The sequence below is a fragment of the Geospiza fortis genome, unplaced genomic scaffold (genome assembly GCF_000277835.1).
Source record: "Geospiza fortis unplaced genomic scaffold, GeoFor_1.0 scaffold171, whole genome shotgun sequence".
NCBI lineage: Eukaryota > Metazoa > Chordata > Aves > Passeriformes > Thraupidae > Geospiza > Geospiza fortis.
Genome location: NW_005054313.1, coordinates 708,335 through 727,207, shown reverse-complemented (window position 1 = coordinate 727,207; position 18,873 = coordinate 708,335). Strand labels below are relative to the sequence as shown.

Below are 18,873 nucleotides of genomic sequence, written 5' to 3'. Positions count from 1 at the left end.
CGGGCAACCCCCGCCGTCACCACGCCCCCTGCTCTCCCATTGGCTGCTCCCAGCGGCTAATCTGCATATTGAGGCGGGGCTTCGGCCGCCCCCGAGGGTGGGGCTGTCGCTGGTTTGGGGTTTTTGGGGTTTTTGGGGAGTCCCGGAGATCCCCACCCGGAGTTCCCAGCGCAGACATGGTGATGCTCAGGGCTTCAAGCCTGTCCCCCCTCTGCTTTTGGCAGAACGGACTCTCCGTGGGGCTGGGTTTGGGGTGGGATGCGCGCTGCGGTTCCTAGGAGTAAGCTAGTGATGATTAGATTTGCCTGGGGGTTCATTAGCAGGGGAAGGAATTGAACCATCATTTTCGGGGTTTGGGGCCCGAGAGCTTGTTTAGCTGACCCTACTAGAAAGTAATATAAAGGAGGTATGGAGGGTTTTGATTCCTCTAGTGTAGGTTCGATTCCTGCTTTTCTAAGTATTAGGACATGAGAGGGCTGGTACACCTGCATGGTCACTTTATCAGTGACCCTTAGTGTTCAGGCACATTTCCAGTAGGGCCTTAGGTAAGGAGGTAGGCCCGTGGAGCAAATTGGCATGCTGATATATCAGAGGCACAGGGCTAGTGTGAGTGGCAGGAAGGTTTTTCATAGTGTATCAGCTTGTCCTATTGGAATCGTGGGTAAGGGGTGTGAACTCATAGGAATCCTGCTGATAAGAGCAGGACTTTTGTGGCTAGTACGACAGGGAATAGTTCTTGAGGGAGGTTGAAGAGCCTTGGGTTGAAGCCAAGTCCATGCAGCCCAGCACGAACACATGGCTGCACTTTTCCTGAATGTCCCCTGTGTCCCTTCCTCTTGCAGGTGGGCTGGAGCACGGCAGCTTGGCGTGTGCATCCTCCAGGCTCTCCCAGGACGCTCCCTGGAGTTGTGGGGGGCAGCTCTGGCTGGGGCATGGTTGAAGGGGGGGTTTCAGACCGGCCTCTCGTTGCTTCCCTCTCAAAGCTCACAAAAGCAATGTCCGAGGTGGTCAGAAGAGGAGAAGGGCCGCAGGCAGCCCCAGCCCCAGGCTCGTCCCCGCGCCTTCAGCATCGCTGCAGAGGCCGTGTGCCCTAGGGCAGACTGTGACTTGTTGTGGTGGGATGAGCCATACAACAACAAAATCACTAGTCTTCCACAGGGAACCAGGCACCGTGTCCATCCTCATCCCTCTGGGCCTGGCTGGGAGGGTGCCCTCTCCCTGCTACTGATGGGGCTCACAGGGATGCAGGACAAGTGTTTCACACTCCACTGTTCTCCCTTTCCACCACCCATTAGCTTCTCTAGCCTGGTAAGAAAGGAAAGATTTAGATTGCCCTGTGGCTTATTTATTTTCTGTTTCTCTTTTGGTCAGTAAAACTCTTCCTTAAATCAGTTGCTTCACGTTTTGTATTTCTTGCATCCATCCCTGCTGTTCAGCTAATTAATCTCCCTTTAATGAGAGTCATTCAAGTGTCTCACAATATCTTGCTAGGGAGTCCTGTCAGGTCTCTGTGTAGAAACTTACACTCTTTTCTGGTGTTTTTGGTGAAACTGTGCGTTACAGCTCTTGGAGATGGTTCATTTCGTATTCCTGGGCCTCTCCACTGTGTTTTGGTGTGAGCTCACTATCACCACACAAGGGAGAGCAAACTCAAGCCTTGCTGTGCGGGACACGGGCTTGCATTTCTCCTCCAGCTCTGGGTGGATAAGGAGGTGGTGTCAGTGCCTGCTCTTCTCCCTCACACCCTGCATTATGTGATGGAAGACTCCAGTGCCTGGCTGAGAGCTTCTCCCTGGACACATTGGTGTTCCACTCATGGGTCTGATCACTCTTGTCTTGCCCACAACAAACCCATCCATGTTCCTTCTGCTCTTCCCAGGATCTATAGTTTGCATTCTCTTTGAGAGTGCAAAGTTTTTTGCTGTACCCTCATGGCTACAAAGAAACCTGAACAGAAGAAATTATGGCGTGTGGGGAGGAAGGGAAAAGCTTTTCCCTGTTTTCCAGAGTGACCAGGCTTGAGAAACCAGATAATCCAGGATGCAAGGGAACAGTGCTATCATTTTTTCTCCCTACCCTATATACAAAGATGGAAGTGAAAAAAAGTCAAAATATCTTTGAAAGGTGAGTCAAAATAACTTTGAAAATGTGCTGTGGCCTCCTGTGATCCCACCGACCCCCGGATCCTCAGTAGATGGTTCCCCCACAGTAGGTATTTCTCCCTTTGGTAAAAGCCTTGTCTTGAACAGGGATGCTACTCACCTCCCCAAGGTCCTGGGGCCATGCTGGGGGTGGAGGGTTGGGCACCAGATGGTAGAAATCCCATTTCAGATGTGGCAGATGAGCTGAGATGAAGGCAGAGCGCGCCAGAGCCCGGGAGAGGTTTCTGCGGTGTTTGCACAATTTGAAATAATAACGAAATCTGTAAAACTCTGGGTAGAGCACGACTAGAATAACAGGCTAAATTTGTCAGATGAATAATTTACTAGAAGTGATTGGCTGTGCTCCAAGTGAGATGAGCACCAGGCTGGTTCCTGGGTGTCTCTGTCCTCAGCTGGGAGCTGGTCCCTCTCCTGCTGCCTGGTCATTGCTCTGCCATCAAAGGTGGTCCCTAGACAGGATGCCTTTCCCCAGGCCATCACTGCCCAAGGCTGCAGGGATTCCTGCAGAGCTCCTGGTGCTCTCCAGAAGCTGTCTGCTCTTTATTTTCAAGGTGCTGCTTTGCAGAGCGGAGGTGGTGGAGGTGGGTGTCTGTCTGTGGCCCCAGGCTCGTGAACTCAGCCATCCTCTGCCTCTCTCCCTCCTCCAGCCACTTCTGTCCTCAGCCGTGGTGCAGAGCGGATGGGAGAACAGACACATCTTGACATTTGGGGTGGGAAGGGAGATGAAATCCCAGTGCTGAGAGGAGATGGTGACTGCAGCCTCAGCAAGCAATTAACGTGATCATGTTTATGAATGCGGATCAGTAATTCCAGGTAAACTCCCCAAGAGCAGTGCTGCAGGCGAACAAAGCCTCCTGCCCACCCAGGAGCCTGCCAGCAGGCCCTGCCAGTGCCAGCACATCCCTGCTGTGACTCTAAACTGCTTCATTTCCTCGTGCCAGCCTCAACATGCATCGTTTTGTCTCCTATTACCCCGATGCCAGAGCTCCTCTTTGCAGTGTTGGTTGCACTGTGTCCCCCTGGACCTCTCTGTTCCCTCCCTGCCAAGGGGGATGATGGGTGGGAATGGGATAGGTTCACTCAGAGAAGGCAGCAAGGACCCAGCTTTGCCTCCAGGGGTGATGAGGGACCACTTCATCATCCTGGGCCCTGCAGGCTGCCTGGTGCCTCTCTGTCACCCCCCTGTGCTTGGGGAACCTCACCAGGGCTCCCTGAGCTGCTCCCATCACCCTGAGTAGGCTTGTGGCAGGGCTGGTTTGTGCTCAGCAGCATCCAGAAGAGCAAACAGAAGTTGGGAAGCTCAGAAATAAGTTGGGGTAGTGACCAAATTGCTGGACCTGATTTCCTTTAAAGGAAGAAAGTCTCATCACGATGGAGCACCTGGAAATACCAGCACCATCCTTTGGTGCAAGGGACCAGCTGGGACAGCCAGTGCTGTGTGGCTGAGGTGTCACCAGCCGAGGATGCCAGAACAGACAGGCACCATGTCACCCCCTGGCCTTTGCTGTGATGGGATTTGGAGCACTGCAGCCCTCCTGGTCCATAGCAGAGGCCCAGCACAGGGATTCCTGCAGGACCCCTCCATTGCCATGCTGAGATCCCCATCCTGAGCCCACCTGTGCAGCACCTCCAGGAGACTGTGTCTCTCCTGGCTAAGGATGGGGACGGACTGTGTGTGAGAGCACCTGCTCAGCCATGAAAACTATTCAGTGCTGGAAAGCTGTGCAGACAGAAAACCTTTCCCTCAGAGCACCAAGAACCTCCCTATTCCTCTGACACTCGTCCAACATGCCATGGGAATTGCCTGTATCCCTCCAGCACGGACAGATCTCCTCTTCAGTCATGTCCTGGGGGGTGTCAGTGCTCCGGGGATGCTGCTGGGGATAAGGAGGGATGGGTGCTCCCAGAGCAGGAGGTGAGGGAGGATGATGCTGCCATCCATCTCCCCCCTCGCTCCCCATTTTCTGGCTGGCCCCCAGGAGAGCAGTGAGCAATTATGGTCCACGCGGAAGCTTCATTATTGCCCTGTCGTGGCCTCGTTTGATGAGATGTTTTATTGCCAAACTTATTAAAAGTGAAACGTGCGGTTTCTGCGCAGCAATTTCCTGGCTGCAGCGATAAGCCAGGCTCTGCCTGCTGTGTAATAAACAGTTATTTTTATGTACAGCTCTGGCTGGGGTGACAAGGAAGGGAGAGGGCCTGGCTCGTGTTAATTGCGATGGTTAATGGGATCTGTGCTGGGAGGTGCGTGCCCTTCCCCTGCCACGTTCTGGGACAGAGGTGCTCTGGGTGTTGGCAGTGGGGACTGTGCAGGGTCCCCTCCCCACAGTGCATGGGAACGAGAAGGATTAGTCTGAAAGCTCCTCACCAGCCTCCTCTCAGGCCTTCATCACAGCCTGAGCAAATGAGGGACCTGCTGTGCACCCCCCTGGTGTGAGACCCCATCCCCTGCAAGGGCTGCCCCTCAGCTCCATTGATTGCACCCCTGCAGGAGGCTGGAGGGAACTCCAAAACCTGGGAGCTTCACTTCATCTTCCCCAGATCCTGCCCAAGAACCTCTCTGTCTGCAGCAGGGTTTGCAGGTGATGCTGGTGGCCAAAGCACCACCATGGAGTATCCACCATGTCACTTCCCTCTGTCCCTCCTTGGCAGCAAACAGGTGCTGGAGAGGAGACAGTAAATTCAACAGGCACACTAATGCCACAGACAACATGTGTCAGTGCTGAGCTTGGAGCAGCAAAACTCTGATAAGTATCAGCAAAGCTGATAAATATCGTTTCATTTTGTCAGAAACAAAGTGTCCTCATTAGGTGTGCGGTCTGTTTTTTTGGTTTAATTACATCTTTTAAATACATTTTGAAAGGAAGCAGCTTTTTAAAATGCAAGGTGTCAGAACTGCATTTACAAAAATCCTGATTGCCTTTACTTTTATTTTCCAGACCTGGCCAAAGCTATTAGTTCAACTCAAGCTGAAAGTGCATAACTTTCCCCAATAAACAATTTGTCAGAAAAATTCCTCCTGGTTCTGGGAGATCTGTTTGTTATTTGTCAGCAGTCAAAACCCTGTTGGGTATTTCCCATCTGACTTCTTTTCTTAACAGCATCTTTATTGGTCTGGGAATTAACAGCTGAAGATGTGATACTTGCTATTCATTGCAGTCATCCCAAATGCCACTCATCTCATCAGGCCATGGCTCCACAAAGCAAAAGCCCCTCTCCTTTTCTTCAATGCACCATTTTTGGGTAACCACGGGGCTTTTCATCCCAAATTTCCTCCCTTCATCCTCCTGATCCTGCAGTGTGCAATGGTATCCCCAGGCTTGGGCTCACATCCCTATCTCCCGCATCCATCCCCATCCCTGCTGCCCATCTCAGCCTCTTGCTGGGCAAACTCCCTCCACTGCCAGCTCAGACCCTCATTAATTTGTATTGCAGCGTGTGTTGCGGGCTGACATGTAATTAGAGCTCCTGAAGCCTGTCTCATGCTGTAATTGCCGTGACAGGGGCCACAGCATATCCGCTTGTTAATTAGTAAACCACAATATCCCGGGGGCTCGTTGAGAGCCGCCTTAATTGTATTTCAGCTGGAACAGAGGGATAATTACCCTTTGCTAGCACTGCCACTTTTAAATTCTTAAAAAAAAAAAAAAGAAAGAAAGAAAAGAAAGGAAAACCCAAATCGAGCTCCTCTGCTGCTTCCCCCCCTTGGCTGCCCAGGGACCTGGTTTCATCCCCAGGCTGGAGGGGAAGGGCTGTGGAGCTCAGCAGTGTGGGAACAGGATGCCAAGAGATTTGCTCAGGGACACACTCAAACTGGTGGTGACTGAGCTGGCCCTGCTCCGAGGGCATTTCTGTGTCCCTGCACATGGGACTCTGCTGGGAACCCTGTTTGTGAATGCAGGCTGGCTTGCTGGGCATCCTGTTTGATGGGAATCCCATCCTGGACAGTGAGAAGTGCCCTGGCATCACCACCAGGCACCTCCACTGGCTTGGAGGATCAGGAGTGAGCCAAGGTCTCCCTCCTAAACTCCCATCAGACAGAGGGGGCTGGATTCCCCTTGGAATGGGAGTGGGAGCTGCTGCAGGGGAGGCTTGCAGGGCTCAGTGTAACAAGTGTACATTGCTGCCAAGGGTGTGCTTGGATTCCACACCCCCAACACTCTCAGGGTAGCAGCAGGACCTCAGCGTGCTCAGTGCTGGAAGTCTCTCTTCCTGCAAACCCTGCAGCAGTGTGGGATCAGCCTGCTTGGCTTTAATGCACCCCAGAGGTGAATCACCTCCCTTCTTGATTCCTTTTTTGTCAAACTTCACCTCACTGGACAACTGGGAGTCTTCTGGGACCTGGTTAAAGCTTTTTGTTCCCCAGGATGGATGTCCCTGCAAGGCACGTGTGCATCTGTGTATCTTGTAGCAGTCATGGGGGGACCATGGAGCTCAGGTGAGAGATGGAGCAGCTGAGGTGCAGCATCACCCTTCTGTGGGCACCACAGGCTCCAGAGCACCTCTTCAGAGGAGCTGTTGTCTGGTCAAAGACCTCTGGGGGAGGTTAACCTGGGCAGAGAACCTGACCTGTGCCATCCAGCCCTTTTCCTGTGCTCCTCCCTGAACCAACACAAAGAGGTCAGCCGCCATCAGCCCTGCTGGTGTTCCCTGCTGTTCAAAAGATCGTATAATGGACAACTGGCCTTTGGTTTGTGAATTGGCATGAATAACAGTCCTGGCTCTCTCCTGGGAAGCTACATGGAGGTCAGCCTTGAAGAAAAGATCAGTCCAGCGGCTCCGAGCATTAGTAAAAAGACATAACTGAGGCAAAGAGCCTTGAACATAATTGCAGCCTAAGAGCTGTGATGGGAACTCAACGACCTGGAGCCATCTCCTGGACTTGAGTGCAATCAACAGATTGACACTGCTGGGTCCTGAAGGCTGTTTTTTGGAAGCCATGCAGCAGGGTTGAATGCCAGAGCAGGCAGCGAAGCAGCAGAGGTGCCCGTTCCAAAGAGCAGAGCTAGAAAAGGGTCTCAAATGCCATGGAAGAACCAGATGGAGGCAGCCACTGGAACACTCTGCACGTAATTGAGGGCACCTTCAAGGGTGAGCACAGGGTGGCTGCCCACCTCCAGGATGCTCTCCACTGCTGCCATGCGAGTGACTGTCATTAGAGCCGGGCATGGAGTTTATAGTTGAGTAGCCACAACAACTTTGCACAAATTAAACAACATACTGTGGGTTAATTAGATTTCTTACCGCTGCCTCCATTAACCTAGCCCTGTCATCTGCTGTCAGAAATTCAAAATTCACATTCCAGGCATTATCACTGGGAGATGTGGATGGCTAAGTCTTTCCCTGGGCAACCTTACCAGCGTGGACATGGGTGGCACATGCCACCTTCTCTTCTTGGAAACCCCTCGGTGCAGCAGTTTGGACCAAGTAGAGAGGTAGTTATCCCTCAGGAGTGCTGGATATCCCAGCTGCCATTTCCCACCTCAGATGATCCTTAAGAAAAATAGGTGTTTTTGCAGCAGTCTGGCTCTTATTATCCACAGGGTGCCGTGTGAATGCAAATAAACAAATGAGACCCCTTCAACAACATCTGAGAATGTGGCTCCATATTTTTTAAGCCAATTTCCTTAGACTGTGTCAGGGCCTGTTTTGTGTTTGCCAGACAATTATGTGGCTAATGAGGACAGGCACGGTTACATCAGGCGGGATTAGGAGGAATAAGGCATCAAATGTTGCAGTGCTTAAGACAACTGCTAACTAATGGGGGCTTGGAGAGCACGTCCTGTGGGCAGGTGGCTCCTCACAGGAACTCTGCTTCTGTTTGGAAGGAGATGGAGCAGGCAGAGGGCAGGCTGGCCAGAAGGTGAGGAAGCTGCCTGGTCCCTGCATGGTGGCTGTGCCCACAGGAAATGAGAAAGCTGGAATATTTAGGGGAAGTAGCACCACGCAGCTGACCCCCAGGCAGAGACAGACGTGAGTGTTCTGATGGAGAAGGAGGCACCAGCCAAGACCACCCCATAAGTGCAGCAAAAAGGGATCAAAAGCAATGGGGAAGCTGAACCTCACCACTGAGATTACCAAGAAATCGGTATTTTAGCTGAAACCTTCCCAATCCTGACTCGCTGGCAATCAGCACAGGCTCTGTGCAGTATTTCAGCAGGGCTGTGGATGTATTGCACCTCCCTGAAGAGGGTGAGGGAGGAAAGCAGGGACAATGCCTGGTGCAGCAGTGAGACCCCACTCCGTGAGTGACATGGGGACATGTGCACAGCCAGCTGTGACTTTCAGAGGCCTCCCCCGAGCCACCTCTCTGCCAGCTCCTCTTCTGCCTGTCTGCCACCGCAATCTCCCATCAATCAATGAACCAGATTTTCCCTTGAGTGCTGTCTGGCTGTGCCTCTGCTCCCAGCAGGTGCCCTTGGTTGAGTTCAGTGAATTCCTACAACTGCAGCACCCTGGGAGAGCAGCCAGTGCTGCCCAGAGGGGATTTGCTTATTCCTCTTTGGACCCTCCTCCTCCTGAACTCTCATCCCACATTTCAGCTGCGTCTTCTACAAAAACCTCTCAGCTGGAGTGGACAAGGACAGGCTCACTGCAGAGGGCTGGATGCACAGCCACAGCTGTGGCAGAGCTGCCTCCACGTGTCCATCTGAAGACCTGAGCAGGAGACTGTCCAGACCCAGCAACCTCAAGATATCAACCACCCTTGAGCCACATTTCTGCGCCAACCCTCTTGGATCCCATCACAGCAAGGCACAGACCTGAGCACCTCATGCCCACATTCACCTCCCTCTCTTGTCAGAGCCAACAGGGAGCCTAATCTCAGAACCCAGTGGTCCACCAAGCCACCCTGAACTCCAGGGGCCTAGGAGAAGCACACACAGCTCATGGAGACACCCTAAACCCTCTTGCTGACTCTGCTCCATGCCCAGTCCCAGAGTCTCAGCCCAGTCCCAAGCTGTTACCCCAAACTGCAGGCCCCAGCACCCTAAGGACCCCTTCCCTGTCCCTGCAGTGGCCACCCCACCTGTGCCTGCCACCTGCCTTCCTGGAAGAAGATGGCACATGTGCTGAAGAGCTTCCCTTGAGCACAGCCACTGGATTGCTCTCCAGGTGACTAATTTACACCCTAATTGGTGTGGAAACGAATGCCAGAAAGCGCTGGAATACTGAGAAGTGAAGCTCTCCATCTTGGTTTCCTTCAGGGAAATGGTCTTAATTAAGTGTCTAGCAAACAGAGATAATTCCCAGCTACGTGTTGGAACAGGAGCCAGGGTGGAGGGTGCAGATGAGACCAGCATCTTCTCCTGGCTGGGTCTGCTTGGCCATTGCAAAGCTGTGGATTCCTCTGTGTCTCCTGGACCTGCAGGACATCCCCATGGCTTTTGCACCTCCACTAGTGTTCCTTAGCCCCAAGAGCACCTTCCCATTTCACCAGCCCATCCTGTACTGACTCCAGGGGAGTCGACACCCTCCCTATGATTTCCACCAGTATTTATGTTATGATTGTTCAGGCTTCATGTCACTCATTAATCAATCTTGAGCTTTCTGCTGGGCCTCTTTCTGTGTGAATTTACTCTGGACAAGCAATTCCATCCCCACTCCCCATGTTGGGTGCTCCCAACCATCCCACACATCTGGCAGCCCTTCAAGCCCTCCCAATGGAAACATGCCAAGCAAACTGGAGTGGCCTCATGTTGCTTTTCTGGACATGCTGGAGCCCATGGCAACATGCCAGCACCACGGGAGACACCCAGCAAGCCCTGGCACAGGTGGGAAGGGGACTCTGGAGATGCAGTCTGCCATGGAGAGCTGCTGGACCTGGCACTGCTGCCTTCAGAGCATGGCTGGCATTGAGATGCCCCAGCCCCTTCCCCATGGCCTCGCTGTGCACAGCTGTTCCCTTAGAAATAGCTGTTGCCATGGTTTTCCCAAAGAAAACACATCTCCCCCCCCTTTCCCCACCACCACTCCCCACCGCCTTAACCTTGTGACAGCAGTGATGACGCGGCTCCCTAAGAAAGGCCACTTCACGTAGCTATGGTAACAATTAGCTTTCTCTTGGCTTTACCTCGGGGGTGACGCTGGGGAGAAGGGCCCAGAGCTGCTCTCCTGGAGCAGGTGCTTCCCCTGGCCTTGCACCCAGAGCCAGGGCTGGCAAGTGTCTGCTGCAGCATCCCAGGCAGGTGCATCACTCATAGCACATAGGGGTGTCTGCAGCCTGCCTTTACCTCAGGTGCTGGGGACAATCCCCCTGTAGCTGGATGCACCCTGGGACCCTGTGCTGGCCTCCAGCAGTGGCTGGTGCAGGGAGATGGTGGGGAGAATCTCCCAAGGCACGGGGATGGTGGGAGCATCTGCATCGCCTGGGCTCACTCTAAAAGCGTGGGGAAAAGAAGAGTGGGAGGCAGCCGGTTGTGCTGGAGAAGGATTGGGAGCCAGCTGGGATTTTGGGGCTGGGAGCATGGCAGGGGCATCCACAGCCTGGATGGGAGGTCTGCAGTGGTGCCTCTGCTCCCGGCAGCGGGAGGGTAAACACGGTGCAAAGCCGCTCCTTAGGTACATACGAGTCACAGCTGTCGACTGCAGCAACTAAAATAAGCATTTTCCTGCTTTTTATTCCTCTGAGCCCAGCAGAGCCCACTCAGCACCAGGAGTGGAGCTGGAGTCTATTCTTAGCTCTGCAGGGAAGGGAGCAGGAGTCCCTGCACTGCTGCCGTGCAGGGTTGGGGGCTGCCACGTCCCATCCCTCATGGTCCCCAGGTCCTGGCCTGACCCCAGTGTGGCATCGAGGCAGGAAGGACTGCACCCCAACAGGGACAAAGTCCTACTTTTCAGCCAAAGAGGAGTAGGGGAGACAGTGGGAGGGAGGGAAGCCCCAGCGCCTCCCTCAGCATCGCTGCAGGATTTGGCATCCCTGAAGGAGAGGCTGCAATGCAGGTGGCTCTGGAAGGAGTCCCTGCTCTTGCAAAGCTGCTTTTCTGCCTGGGCATGGGGAGAATAGGGGACCTCAAGTCACAGCTCCTGCTGCCTCCAGGGATGGGAGTTTTGAGGGGAGCTGAGGAGTCTGAGCTGAGAGTCACCCATTGGCCCATGCTGTGCCAGGGTCAGACTTGCTTTGCCCAGCCCTAGCCATGAGATGCTGGCACTGCCCACCCCAACACTTCCCACCCCAATATTTCCCACTGTTTTCTGGCTGCAGATCATGTTAGCCAGGGGGTCAGGGAGCCACTAGCCACCAGCACCACACCATCCCCACATGGCATTGCAGGTCCTGCTTCAAAATGTGGGGAGATTTGGGGTGACCTCCCAACCAGCCTGCAGGAGCAGCAGGCACAGGGCAGGGAGGAAAGCCCCAATACCAATCACACTGTGCAGCACTGAGCTCTGCTCTCCATCCAGCTCCATGAGGATCAGGGTGGGATGGGGGGCAGGCAGGGATCCAGCTGTGCATGGGGGGCCATGGGGAAGAAGCCCCAGCTCCATAGCAACAGGTACTCTCCACGTAATGGAGTCCTTTCCGCTTGGCCTCCGCAGCCGCCAGCCTTATTCACATGGCCATAAATAATTCAATTTTCTCATTCACACACATGAATGCTGCGGGCCGGGACTCCGGGTGCGCTCAGCCTCCATCTGTCTGGGGGGGAAGGGGGAGGCAGGGCCTGATAATAGACTCCAGCATTTGTTTAACATGGATGAGTGTGGCCAGATGGCCTGGGGACAGGAGGAGGGGATGGGGAGCTGGGAGGTGCTGCTGGCACCCTGAGCCTCCCCTGGATGAGAAGGGGAGGAGAGCAGGGGACTGTTGTGGGGATGAGCTATGGTACCTCAAAATCAACTCTGGGACCTCTGAACCAGCCTTGGAGTTGTGGACGTTTGGGCTGAGAGTGGGTTAGGCAAGCTCAGGCAGATCTTCCTGTCACCGTGCCTTTGTTGCATTTCCAACAGGGAATAAGGAATGGGAGAAGCTCTGTGCTGTGCTGAGGATTGTCCTGATCCCTGGTGAGACTGGGAGCAGGGGCATCAACCTGTGACTGAGATCATTTAGCAGGTGATGCTGAAGGGGAAAGGGCAAGGGATGCTGCCAGTCACCATCCTGTCCCACACTGCCAGACAAGGGCCAGCAGTCCCCAAAATAACACCAGAGAATAAAGAACAACCCCAGGGATGGAGACACGTGGCCGCTTGCTGGTGCAATTAGCAGGCTCCGGGCCATCCCCTGGCAGAGGGACAGCAGGCCTGGCAGGAGAACACGGGGGAATTAGCAGGGTTAAGAGGCTATGCTGGAAAAGCCTCGGTGCCAAGGAGCCACTGTCTGCTGCTTGCACAAGCTGAGCCAGGTTGGGAGGTGAGGGATGTTGGCAATTGCCTGGTGGCAACAGCTCCTCACCTTTCCTCCCTGTGGCTTGGGCAGAGTTCAGCCTAAAGCATGCCAAGGGTTTGATCAAAGCTGGCAGCTTCATCCCCTCTCTGTGTTTGACCAGAGGGACACAGGCTGTGTTTGTCACTCTGGCACACAGCGACATCCTGAGCCTTGGGTGGGCTCAGACCCTGACGGGAAAACACAGACCAGCGAGAAACCTCAAAGCTGGAATTGGTCACTCCATCCTAACTCTCTCTCCCATGCCCAAAGGGTTGGGCTGAGCAAAGTCCCAGCTTCATTCCCCACCCAGAGAAATCCCTGTTGGAGATCCCATCCTTGTGTAAGACCCTGGCAAACAGGCATGTATCTCCAAGCTCCTGCACCATCTCCAGCTGAAGCTTGCAAAGCTGGCAGAGGGGATTTGGGCGATGCCAGAAGGAGGGTCAGGAAAGAAGCCCGCGCTCCGGCAGCGATATCCATCAGCAGCAGCGTCGGCAGAGTTTTCCCCGAGGGGATGGGGGAGGTGGAAGCGCTTGCCGGGGGGGAGCTGGGAGCGTAACCAGCTCATGTGCTGGCATTCCCCGGTTCCGCGACGTATCGGGGTAGGACACGTGTGTGTATGTGTATATTTGGGTGCCCTCGCACACAAGCAAGAGTTCCCTCCTGGTTATACGCTGCTCTCGCAGGATTTGGACGCAGTAAAAGAACGAGGGCTGCACGGTACATCCCTGGATCATCGGGCACAGCCGGCAGCTACTCCACAACTCCTCCCGTGCATCGCACATCGTACAACCCCCACCTGCTCCCTGTGTTATATGCACGAACCAGACCCCCACCCCGAGCCTGTTCAGCTCTGCTTGCACCTTTTAGAGACACTGGAACAACAGGCAGCCCTCACCGTACCCATGTGATATTAAATTAGCTCCAGCAGCCCCTGCCCACACAACCTGCAGCAAGGGGGTGAGCCTGACCTTGGCAGCCAGCCCCCAACAGCTCTCTGCTACAGACCCTGCTCGGAGCATCTTCCAGGGAGCTGCCCAGAGAGCAGCAGCCTCAGCTTCCCCAGAGCTCCCCAAAGGCAGCGGATGCACCCAGGGCTGCTCTGTGCCACACTGGGGTGCTGAGCACAAACACAGCTCCCCAGTTCTCTGGCTGCACCCATAGCAGCAGGGCGGCCAGAAGTGACAGAGCACCACAGGAGGCTGTGGGTGTTCCCCCCAAATCTCCCAGGCAATGTGCCAAGAGGTCCAGGCTGTGCCCCTGCACTTCTGCTGCCAGGTGGGCAAATGCCAAGACCTCCCAGGCAGAAATTTCCACCTGTGAGACAATTCATATTTTGCTTCTTCCACCCAAAAACCAGGCCCAGCCCGAGCCCTCTGCATCTTTTGAGGGATGGATGGCAGAAACATGCTGCTGCTTATTCCTCCAGCTCCCAGCAGGAGCAGGACATGGACAGCCTGGCCCCAGCAGAATCCCAGGGGCAGCTGCATCACTGGCTCTGCTCAGGTCCTCAAGGATGGACCACAGAGTCACTGGAGCATGAAGCACTTCCCCAGGTGCCCAGGAAGGCTGCAGAGGCAGCTTGCTGTGGGCTTTGTCCCCGTTGTTTTGCCACCCCTGTGGGACCAGGGGCTCTGTGGCTGCTGGGGGTCCCTGCAGGCTCCAGTGGATCTGGATCTGCAGGCAGCTGTGGGCTCAGAAAGACCTTCCAGCGCTGCTTGGTGGGAGCTATCGAGGAGTTTGGTGACTTGCAGGGTCACCAGTGGAACGTGTCTGGTGGGAAGGGACACAGCCTTCCTCTCACTGGGAATGCACACACCAACCCCTGCATGCACATCTCCACCCTGCTCTTCTCCAAGCCTCTCACAGGTCCCAGACCCTTTTTCTACCTTGTTCACTGCCTGCACATCCAAGTGACACTGAACAGAGGCACTTACCTGCTGTTTGCCCTGTTGGAGCTGGAAGGACAGTGGGACAAAGCCCTTAGGACAGGGCACACTTGGTCCTTCTTCCCCCACCAGGCGAGGAGGGCAGCTCCTCTCCTCCTCTCACCTGCCCCCTCAGCATGCACCGTGGCTCCTGGCATCACCCAGGGCCCCTCAGGGCTTGGCCGTGGTGGGTTCGGGGTGCATGGCATGGCATCAGCTCCCAGGGTCCCCTTGATGAGGACCACAGCAGGGACAAGGTTTATTCCAGGGGGCTGGCATAGAAGGCAGGCAGACCCCCAGGGGTGGGCATCTTCTGAGGTGGTCTGGGAATGCCGGCTGGGAATGCCAGGGATGAGGACGCTGCAGACCCCCACACGTCCCCGGCAGGAGCATCCCAGCCCCTTCAGGCAGGGAGGGACCCGCGCATTCGGGGCTGCAGCCCCCAGCGGGACGGGGGGGCACGGAGCGCAGCCTTACCTTGGAGGAGCCGCTACAGGGAAGGGATAACGGGACCCAGGTCGGGACCCCCGGTCCCGGGAGAGCTGCAGTGGTGGTGGCAGGGGATGCAGGAATGAGGTGACACGGACGGGATGGATGGGATGCGGTGCATGGATGGATGGATGGATGGATGGATGGATGGATGGATGGATGGATGGATGGATGGCTTGGGGGCTGCAGGTTTCCCCGCTCTCAGGTGCGGAGACAATAGCCAGGGCTCCTGTTGCAGCTGCAGACTGTCTCTTTAAACCCCTCATCAGCCCACAGGTGGCCCTGTCACCACCGTGGTCATCCATGACGTCATCGGGAGGGAGGGAAGGGGAGGAGGAGGAGGAGGGGGGAGAAGCGCGATCCCCCTCCACAGCAAAAGTCCCCGAGCGCCCATGGCAACAGATTGCAAATGTCACTGCGCATCAGCCGGGAGGAGCTGCCAGGCTGCCCCCCACGGGCGGCACGGGGACACAGGGCTGTCACCCCCACGGGCGGCACGGGGACACGGGGCTGTCACCCCCACGGGCGGCATGGGGGTGGGCAGAGCTGTCACCCTGTGCTGGGTGTGTTGTAGGGGACAGCGTTGTCACCCCAGGGTGGCACGGGGTGGCACCCCCTGGCTGGGGTAGGGGTGGGGACAGCGCTGTCACCCGCACAGGGACTGGCTGTGGGTGAAGCTGGGGGGCAGCTCCAGCTCTCACCACGGGGTGTGCAGCCCTTGGGGGCTCCCCCAGCCCGGACCCCTGCCCAGGAGGTGCTGTCACGGCTTGTCCCCATGTCCCCTGTGATCCCTGATCCCCAGCAGTGACAGCCACCCCAGCCATCCCGTGGAGGAGCAGGCACCCCAGTGAGCCCCATCTCTGCCCCCTCTGGTCCTGCCTGGGCTGTTCTGCAAAAGCCTGGGAAATTTTGGGGGCTGTTTGAAGTAGATTTTGCCTTCAAGCAGAGACAACTAGTGTTGTAGAGCAAGAAAAGGGGGCCCAGCCCTGAACCCACAGGTCCCAGGCTGGATGTTGACCACATCCCAGTGGTGGTGATTCCATTAACAGCCTCTACAATTCGTCCAGTTCCACTCCAAAATGAGTCCCTGACATCAGTTAAAACCAGAGCAAGGGATGTTTTGGTGATAAAGAAAGATTTTAGAGCTGTGAAGGTCCACCAGAGCTGCATCCTGCAAACTTGGCTTTGATGGAGCCTCATCCCAGTGAGACCTGCCCAGCGTGGGGAGAGGGGAGCCCAAGTCCTGGCTTTGCTGGATGGGATTTGTTCACCCCTCTAAGGAAATGTGTGAATGTGCAATGGGAGCCCCAAACTCTGCAAATGTGAATAAAGTCACTCCCCAGGCTTGGGGAAGAATGAAATATTTAATTACATTCTTGCTTTTTTTGAAAGATGAGATACCCCCAAAGACTCCCTCTGTTTCCTTTGGACTTTCTCACACCAACAAGGGTTTTCCCCCAGCTGGTTTCTGTAATGATCTTTAGGATGTTTCACCCTAAAAAGGACCCCATGGAGACAGCCAGTTCCCACAGAACAGCCTCACTAATCCCTGCACACCCTGGGCTTTGGGGAGCACCTCAGGGCTGCAGCATTCCTTCCCCACACCAGGTCCCTCTGCAAACTTCACCCTCTTATTTTACATATTAAGAAAAATAAAAAAATAGAGGTGATTTTCTTTTCCCCTGCCCTCAGCTTGATAGAAGTTGAAGCCACCAAGCCCAGTGGCCATGAGAGGGGGTTGGCTCAGGACCTGGAGGATTTTCTTCCTCCACAAGCATCCCTGTGAGGAGATGGTCCAATCCCACAGGGATTTCGTGCTGGGTGTTGTGTCTGGCTGGGGGCAGCCAGGATAGGAGCAGCCACCCCTGTGACCTGCCCAGAGTTGTTCTCCTCACAAGCCCTCTCCAGTCCTGGGAAAGCAGCCACGGGATCCAGGGATGGGAGCTCTTGAGAAACAGCCAATGCAACAACAGCAGAAGGGTCCTCGCTTGAGGAACAGGAAAAAAACATCCAAAGCAGCCCAAATGAGCTGCATGATATTATTTTCTTTTTTTTTTTTTTGTTTAATTTTTAACCCATCTGCTGGCTCTGGAGAAACCAGCTGGGGGTGGATGTGGCAGTGGCAGGGTGCTGGTGATGCCACAAAGGCACGGAGCATCTCTTTCCTTGGCACACTGCTGAAGGGACTTCCCCCAAAAGCAGCACAGTGACATCCAAAGCCAAGGACCCAGAGTGGCCCTGCAAGGCTGGAGGAGCCCTGCAGCCCCCGGGCCAGCCCCCAGTATCCAGGGTCCCTCAATGCCCCAGCAGCACCCACACCAGCCCCAGGATCAGAGCTCTGGGCGTTAGGCTGGGCTGGCCCAGTTCCTCTGGCTGGGGACGTGCAGGGGGACACCCCACCTGTGTGCTGGCACAGGAGGATGGGGACACCTGTGTGATCCCCATTGCTGGACCCCAAAGGGTCCCACAAAATGCTGGGGGAGGTGGGAAATGTCCCAAGAGTCCTGAGCCCTCAGCAACCCCCTGGCTGGGGGTCTGGCGCTGTGACCCCACACCTCCTGCCTACCCCCAGGCTGAGATAAACCAGGACTAACTTTGTCCCCAGCATTGTGCTTGCACTGGGATTTATTGCCCAGGATCCCAATCCCTGCCACTGCCTGGAACTGGCCCAGAGAGGGTCTCCGACCCCTCCCCAGCAGCGGGAGGGGGCTGAGCTGTGAGCAGGCTGTGGGATGAAGTTCTCAGCTCCGGGAGCATCAATCGCTGCTGCGTTAGCGGCTCTTTTGTCCGGCCAGGAGCCGAGGAGCTGCCCTTCGGTGGTGGTGCCGCTCGTTTTCCTGCCAGCTGCTGTGTGCTCGGATGTTCTCCGGTATTTAGCTTGATCCTATTAAGGTGGATCTCAATTAATTAGGCGGGAGGCAGAGAGACAAAGAGGGACGCGGGGCCATTCGGTGTAGCCTTGTCATCGTGCCCTGTGCCACCGGCAGGCAGGGGGACAGCGGGCAGGGCCGGCCACCAAACTGCCCTGGGATGGGAATGGGGCAGGCAGCTGGGGGGGCACTGGGGTCACCCCCGCTGCTCAGGGGTGCCAGGCAGGCTGACACCCCACGGGAAGGCAGCTGGAGCCACTCGGCTCTTATCCCCTGGGGCAGTGGGGTCCGGCTCTGTGCCAGCGCTGCTGAGACCCTACAGCATCCCATAAACACACGGGGATCCAGCGCTGTGAGCTTTGCCACAGCATCCCCCTTCCATGCAGGTGACACCGGCTGGGTGCTGCTGTCACAGCCCTGGGAGGGAGCACAGCCACGGGATGCAGGGATGGGATCCTGTAGGAGTGTCGGGGGGTAGTACAGTCGGGACAGATGGAGACCAGAGATCTCTGAAGCCAGGGCTTGGAACTTGGGGTTTATTGCAAAGGGTGTTGAATATTCAGATTCTCACTAACCAATCTAGTACAAGATACAAATCCTACAGCATTTCCATACAGCCTATAAGAGTCATTACATTACCATACTGTGTTACATTTTGAACCCTAAAAACTCCTCTTTGGACCCCTTCTGCCAAGCTGGCAGGGTCTGCTCTGCCCCTTGGAGCTGTCTGTAAGCAGAGGGAATTGTTTCATGAAAAGGGGATTACCTTCAGCTGGCAACGCCATTGTTTTCCAGTTGTTCCGTAACTGAGGGATCTCAAAGCTTGCTTTCATTTCAATCTCACTTATAGTTTCTATATTCTCACAATCTTTTGCCAGACAATCATATTTATAAGGCTTTCCTGTTTCATCTTCCCCAACAGGATCCCCCAAGCTGCCCAGCACCCCTGGGTCCAGCTGCCCCACAGCAGGAGAACACAGCCCTGGGATGCAGGGATGGGACCCCTGGGCTCCCCAGCCCCCTGGTCTGAGTGCCCTGCCCCTCTCCATCTCCCGGCTCCC

The 18,873-nt window shown here is 55.4% G+C and overlaps 2 protein-coding genes across 2 annotated transcripts in view; one reads left to right on the top strand and one right to left on the bottom strand.

Annotated features, from left to right (window-relative positions):
- Positions 1 to 178, bottom strand: part of LOC102035962 (apoptosis-enhancing nuclease) — a 3,546-nt gene extending 3,368 nt beyond the window's left edge. Inside the window, exon 1 of the mRNA XM_014306433.2 lies at positions 157 to 178. Coding sequence (XP_014161908.1) covers positions 157 to 178 — 22 coding nt within the window. The remainder of the gene's footprint in view (positions 1 to 156) is intronic.
- A 7,011-nt stretch (positions 179 to 7,189) lies between these two features.
- The window catches only part of DET1 (DET1 partner of COP1 E3 ubiquitin ligase), a 26,030-nt gene continuing 14,346 nt past the window's right edge, over positions 7,190 to 18,873 (top strand). Inside the window, 1 exon segment of the mRNA XM_005419713.2 lies at positions 7,190 to 7,253. Coding sequence (XP_005419770.1) covers positions 7,190 to 7,253 — 64 coding nt within the window.